Source organism: Podarcis gaigeae (genome assembly GCF_964106915.1).
Source record: "Podarcis gaigeae genome assembly, chromosome: 9".
NCBI lineage: Eukaryota > Metazoa > Chordata > Lepidosauria > Squamata > Lacertidae > Podarcis > Podarcis gaigeae.
Window position 1 is genome coordinate 70,396,637 of NC_139685.1, and position 7,080 is coordinate 70,403,716.

General features: G+C 43.3%; 1 protein-coding gene across 1 annotated transcript; it reads right to left on the bottom strand.

Moving 5' to 3' along the window:
• Positions 1 to 776: 776 nt before the first annotated feature.
• On the bottom strand, positions 777 to 3,757 carry CXCL11 (C-X-C motif chemokine ligand 11). Its single transcript, XM_083757019.1, has 4 exons — positions 3,618 to 3,757; positions 1,816 to 1,948; positions 1,505 to 1,577; positions 777 to 1,358 (listed from the first exon to the last, which is right to left on the bottom strand). Exons 1-4 carry the CDS (start codon positions 3,676 to 3,678, stop codon positions 1,335 to 1,337), a joined length of 291 nt encoding a protein of 96 aa, XP_083613145.1. The 5' UTR covers positions 3,679 to 3,757; the 3' UTR covers positions 777 to 1,334.
• Positions 3,758 to 7,080: the final 3,323 nt, after the last annotated feature.

A 7,080-nucleotide genomic window follows, 5' to 3' on the forward strand; every position in this document is an offset into this window, starting at 1 on the left:
GATTAGCGCTATTAGCGGCTTAGCGGCTTTTAGCGGCTTATCAGCTTAGCGGATAAGCGGCTTAGCGGCTTAGAAAAAGGGGGGGAAAGGGGGGAAAGTCAGAAAAACTCGCAAGACATTTCGTCTTGCGAAGCAAGCCCATAGGGAAATTCGTTTTGCGAAGCGCCTCCAAAACGGAAAACCCTTTCGTCTAGCGGGTTTTTCGTCTTGCGAGGCATTCGTCTTGCGGGGCACCACTGTATTCCCTCCAGTTCCCTCCCCTTTCTCCTCCTCCTCAAGAGTCCTGCCTCAGGAGTTCCCCTGAGCATGAACAGAAAGCTCCTGTCTTGGGACTCTTTTGGACTCTTGGCGCCCTTCCCAGGAAAGGGGGTGAGAAGCCAATGGGGGTCGAGGAGGCTTGCGTTCAGCATCTTCAAGATGTGTTACAACCGAATGAGATAAGAGTCAGTTCCCAGGCCTGAGTATTCTTGGCAATGACAGAGCCTATTCATTAGCCTTTTTGAAGCTCTCTCATACTAATAAAAGAATAACATTTTGCCTATGCATCTTGTGAGGAAAACTTTAGCTGTGGATTTTTAGAAGAGAGAAAAGGAATTTTGGACAGTTTTGAGGGCTAATTGGGGGGGTGACTTCGGGCCCAGGTGGGGTCACCTGTCCTCACCTCCTTCAGTGCGAATGTTACTTGTGTTGCCAAAGTTTGATTTGGGAGCTGAATGGCAGCTCCTGTAGGTTTACTTTCGAGGAGAGAGAGGACGAATGGACGAACACACACTGGCTGATTTGTTACAAAACAAAAATATTTTTATTTACAAATGTACAGGTGCTAAGCCTGTATTCAAGACTCGGCAAGGAGCAGAATACAACAACAAGATAGCAAGAAAACATTATTCTTTTAAGTTTAACAACGAAACAATGAGTACCAAATGTCTTCCACTCACATAGATTTTTTAGCCACTGGGTTATTGAGGGCTTTGCAATTTGAAATTATTTGTCCTCTAGATTTCTCAGTTTTTTTTGTTTCTTCCCGTGGTAACACATAATTATTGTCCTGAAAGTTGAGGGAAAGAAACTAAATTGGAAAAGCTCCTTTTCAAATTCCGGCAGCTTTATACTAGACCAAATCCTGCCAATTAAACACTTAGGTCAGGGAGTTTTCAAACTGTGTGGTCCACAGAACGTCAGTCTTTTAGAAGGTTGTCAGGAGATCCTCCTGAAGGAGAAATGGATGATGTCTTTGTCCAAAAGAAGCTTGAACCTCATGACTTCTCTACCTCAGTAACCAAATGCCCGCTTATATTTTCTTTGCCTTCTCCTCTCTCAGTCTCTAATAATCTTCATTTCCTCTTCTTCATAATTGCCTGTAAGGGAAGCACAGAAAAATACCTGGTGAGTACAAGACGCTTATCTGTGGCCAGAGTGGATGAGGTATCGGGAGCCCACCAACGCAACCACCCCGTTACCTTGTCTCATCCCAACCCACTGTACTTATTCTGGTCTCACTTACTTCCTTTATACGACGGCCTTGCTCCAAATTAATGTTCAGGCACCTCTTGCGCTCGTTTCTCTTGAAAGTGACTCTGCAAAGAAGCAATTGAGGGCAAATTAGAAACAGGACTACTATTATTATCCTTCCGTGGCAGTTGGACTGCTCCAAAATAAAAGGCATTTGCCCTGCCCTTCTAGATCAACACAACTTCCTTAGGGTTTTATATGGTGACTTGTACTGCATTGAGTAGCAAAATAGCATTGACCCCGAGTAGGAAACTTAACACAAATGTTAAGGCTTCTGGAGTAGAACCAACATCCACTACTTACACCAGTTCTTCCTGATCGCAGCTGCTGCTGGGCCGGTGAAATTCAACTTCAGCAACGCGTTGAATAGGGACAGAGCTCAGCATCATTCCTTTTGTTCGACAGAGGCAACGCCCTCTGCTGGTAGTTGGCATACCTGCAACAGAAGAATGTCACCCTTGTTACGCTCAGTCGTAATATAACTTTACAGGGTTGCGGGTGTGATGTGAGAGGGGAGGCTTTCCTTCGAAACCTTCTCTTCAGCGGGGCGTTTCAGACAGAGGAACGAATGCGAAAGTGGTAAGCCACAATCTTTTTAATGCTTGGAGATTTTCTTTGGGAGGAGGGGGGAGATGACATTGCTCCCCCCCCCAAAAAAACCGCTTTGTTTTCTATTGATTTAATTATATTTACAGTGGTACCTCGGGTTAAGTACTTAATTCGTTCCGGAGGTCCGTTCTTAACCTGAAACTGTTCTTAACCTGAAGCACCACTTTAGCTAATGGGGCCTCCCGCTGCCGCCGGAGCATGATTTCTGTTCTCATCCTGAAGCAAAGTTCTTAACCTGAGGTACTATTTCTGGGTTAGCGGAGTCTGTAACCTGAAGCGTCTGTAACCTGAAGCCTGAGGTACCACTGTATATCACACCTTTCTTCCTTGGCACTCAACGCAGCATATATTGTTTTCCTTGCCCCCATTTTATTATCACATGAACCCTGCCACACAATTTTAAAAAGATATTGACAAGCTGGAATGTGTGCAGAGGAGGGCCACCAGAACGATCAAGGGTTTGGAAACCAAACCTTACGAGGAACGATTGAGGGATTTGGGTATGTTTATCCTGGAAAAAAGGAGACTAAGTGGAGATATCTCAAGGGCTATCACATGGAAGCCTGTTTTCTGCTGCTCTGGAGGGCAGGACTCGAACCAATGGCTTCAAATTACCAGAAAGAGGGTTCCGACTAAACATGAGGAATAACTTTTTGATGGTAAGAGCTGTTCTGCAGTGGAAATGGACTCCCTCAGAAGGTGGTGGACTCTCCTTCCTTGGAGGTTTTTGAGCAAAGGTTGGGTGTCCATCTGTAATTGATTCCTGCACTACACGGGGTTGGAGTAGATGACCCTCAGGGTCCCTTCCATCTCTACAATTCTTTGATTCCACAGGTTAATTTGGTTGAGGGACAGACTGTCCCAAGGCTCCCCAATGCAGCGGGACCTTTCCCAGTTTGACAACACTATTGTGGTGATAGTCATTATTACATTGTACAGTGGTACCTCAGGTTAAGTACTTAATTCGTTCCGGAGGTCCGTTCTTAACCTGAAACTGTTCTTAACCTGAAGCACCACTTTAGCTAATGGAGCCTCCTGCTGCTGCCGCGCCGCCGGAGCACAATTTCTGTTCTCATCCTGAAGAAAAGTTCTTAACCTGAAGCACTATTTCGGGGTTAGCAGAGTCTGTAACCTGAAGCGTATGTAACCTGAAGCATATGTAACCTGAGGTACCACTGTACTATCCAATTTCCCTGCTTGAAAGCATTGTATGATATTCACCTACTCCAAACTGATCCACTGTAATCGATAAACTCAACTAAGTCAGGTCCATTAATTGCAACGGTAAAATAAATAGTTGAATACCACCCATTATCATTACTTTGTTGCTCTATTATTCTAGGAGCTTTCCTCATTAGTCAACATTATTGCCACATTGTGATTGCATTGCAAAATGTGGAAGCAGAGAAAATGCAATTAATGCAATGTTATATGGAAGAAAAGGAGGCAAATTAATGTAATATCATACGGAAGAAAAGAAGGCAAAAGAATATTACCTTGTATGAGAGCTGTGCAAAGGACAAGCATCAGGATTACGAGGCAGGACTTCTGGATCATCTTTGCTGCTCTTGCTGCGGCTGCTGTGAGAGGAGGAAATGTGCTGTGTGGTGGAGTCAGAGAGCTTTGGGGCCAGTATTTATTGGCTAGCTTCACCCACTTCTGACATCCCCTGGGGAAATTCCTGCTCCTTTCACTTTCCTTTCCCACGCCACTATAATTTCAAATAAATTATTTCCCATCTCCTAACTGCCAGAAAGGTGCCAGTGGAATAATGGAATGGGGTCTGTGTGTGTGTGTGTTTTTAACCATTCCAGACAAATTTTCCTTGAAAGCCATCACTTTTAGCTCCATACGTCTTCCCATGTTTACTTTTTGCTCTCCATTTTCTCAATAGTAATTAAGATGTCAAAGAGAAAAACAACTACCAGACTTTTAGAAGACATCTGAAGGCAGCCCTCTTTAGGGAAGCTTTTAATGTTTAATAGACTATTGTATTTTAATATTCTGTTGGAAGCCGCCCAGAGTGGCTGGGGAAACCCAGCCAGATGGGTAGGGTATAAATAAATTATTATTATTATTATTATTATTATTATTATTATTATTATTATTATTTTATTTACTTCCTGAAGTAAATCGAGCACTTAGCTCTATACCTTTCCTGCTTTTTATCCTCTAAATACTAATGTACTTGTTGATGTACCTTTTTTAGTGTTGCTTCTCCTTCATTCATCCATTTTCTCTTGCTGATTCTTGTTCATATATCACTACTGCCTTTCTAATACTTGGTTAGAATTTTAACTGTAAAGTGGCCTGAGAATTTTTTTTTTGAAGGGTGTTCTATAAATATTCTGGCCAGAGAAGAAATATTAATTTAGCTACTTCATAGAGTTCCCCCCCCCAGCAAGTTTTCATTATTATAATTCTATAGCAAGTATGTAAAAAATATAAATGAACACAGGAATCTGCAGAATACCTAATAATGTAACTGCAAAGAGGGAAAATAATCACATCAAATAAAAACTCATTATTACAACTAGTCTTCATGTCATCAACATAGGCGCCGACTCCATGGGGCCTGAGGGGGCCCGAGCCCCCTCAAAAATTTGTTTGGGGGGGCTCCGCCCCCCCAATAATTTAAGAAAATTATTAGTTATATTATGCTTTGTAAAATCACAAAATTATGTTGGTATTTTTTATTTTCCTTGTTTGACGATAGTTACCTTTTAAAATACATTCAGTAATGAGTTAAAACAAAGCCACTCCTGATCTAGAGAGGGGGTGGGGTTGCGGGCTCTCGATCCATCAACAATCTTGCGGGGCTGGCGTCAGCCCCGCGAGAAGCGGGGATTCCCCCTAGCTCATTAATATTCACCGCCCATGGCAGCAGCCAATCGGCTGCCGCAAAGGGCGGGCCCTCACAGGTTCACCTAAGGTCGGGGCAGCCTGGGGCTCGCCCCTTTCGTTCCCCCAGCAGCAGCGGTTTGGAGGTCTTGGGCCCCCCCAATATTTTTTATGTCGGTATGGGCCCCCCCAATATTTTTTATAAGTCGGCGCCCCTGGTCATCAATAAAAGGTCTTGAGTGCTGTTTACCATCTGACAAATAAACAGTGTTTCAACATTTCAGCTACTTTCTGTTTATTCATGTAAAAAGAGAGGAGTTTACAACCAGGAGGTAGAAATGCACTTTAAATGAAGACAGTCTAAGCCAGGGGTCAGCAAACTTTTTCAGCAGGGGGCCGGTCCATTGTCCCTCAGACCTTGTGGGGGGCCAGACTACCGTATTTTTTGCTCTATAAGACTCACTTTTTCCCTCCTAAAAAGTAAGGGGAAATGTGTGTGCGTCTTATGGAGCGAATACAGCCTGCACAGCTATTCCAGAAGCCAGAACAGCAAGAAGGATTGCTGCTTTCACTGCGCAGCGATCCCTCTTGCTGTTCTGGCTTCTGAGATTCAGAATTATTATTTTTTCTTGTTTTCCTCCTCCAAAAACTAGGTGCGTCTTGTGGTCTGGTGCGTCTTATAGAGCGAAAAATACGGTATATTTTTTTGGGGGGATTGAACGAATTCTTATGCCCCACAAGTAACCCAGAGATGCATTTTAAATGAAAGCACACATTAAAAACACCAGGCAGGCCCCACAAATAACCCAGAGATGCATTTTAAATAAAAGGGCACATTCTACTCATGTAAAAACACGCTGATTCCCAGACCGCCGGCGGGCTGGATTTAGAAGGCGATTGTGCCAGATCCAGCCCTGGGCCTTAGTTTGCCTACCCATGGTCTAAGCACATAGACCCACGCACATCGAATCTGGTGCCCTGGAAAACAGAGGGCCACTGTTTGCATGTACAGAAGCCTATACACAATTTAGGTGTGGATGGAAAGGTGTGTCTCTATGCAAACATGAACTCTGAACGTGCAGAGGTTGGGTAGGAACAGCACATGCAGCCCTTATCAGCCCCTCTCAATATATTTATTGTTATCAAGCAATTGCCTGAAGAGAGCATTTTTTTTCTTTTACAATAAATGTGCTTCTTAATCTGAAAGGAAACGGGACAGTTAAATAGGGAAATTCCTGGCTGAATGTGTCCTTAAACTCTGGTTAATGTCTCTAGGACAGAGAAGGATGTGTGAAACAAGGGGATTTTCCCCTTTGGCGCCCTGCCAAGTCTTGCCTGTTGCCCTGCTAGGGATGGACAAATCTGTCAGTTTCAATTTCAGTTTCCATTTCCCATTTTTCCAATCTTGAGTTCAGTTTTACACATTTCCACATCAAGTCTGCAATCTTGGAAGGGGTTTTTATGGTGAGGGGAGCAGTAAAAAAAAAAAAGTCCCCGCGAAGATTTGTTAGCATTTTGGTTCAAATTTTGCTTACTGTGCACATTTTGAATTAATTTTGCCTGATATACACAATTTTTTGGCAAAGTAAATTTCATGTAATGTACTGCATTTTACGTTATTTTCACATTTATGTGCATTTTAAATGCAGGCTTTACCCTAATACAGGCGTCTCCTCACACAACTAGGTTATGTTTCCAGGTACCCTGCGAATGCATGAAATTGTGAATAGTGGGGAACACTGTCTAAGAAGCTTGTAGACACCCTCGAAACTTCTGAAAACCCTTGAAAACCATAATAATAATAATAATAATAATAAGCCCTTTGTTATTGTTGTTTAGTCATTTAGTCATGTCCGACTCTTCATGACCCCATGGACCAGAGCACGCCAGGCACTCCTGTCTTCCACTGCCTCCCGCAGTTTAGTCAAACTCATGCTGGTAGCTTCGAGAACACTCCCTCCAGCTGTGATTGCTCCCTCCAGCTATGATTTTGTTGTTGTTGTTTAGTCATTTAGTCATGCTGGTAGCTTCGAGAACACTATCCAGCCATCTCGTCCTCTGTTGTCCCCTTCTCCTTGTGCCCTCCATCTTTCCCAACATCAGGGTCTTTTCCAGGGA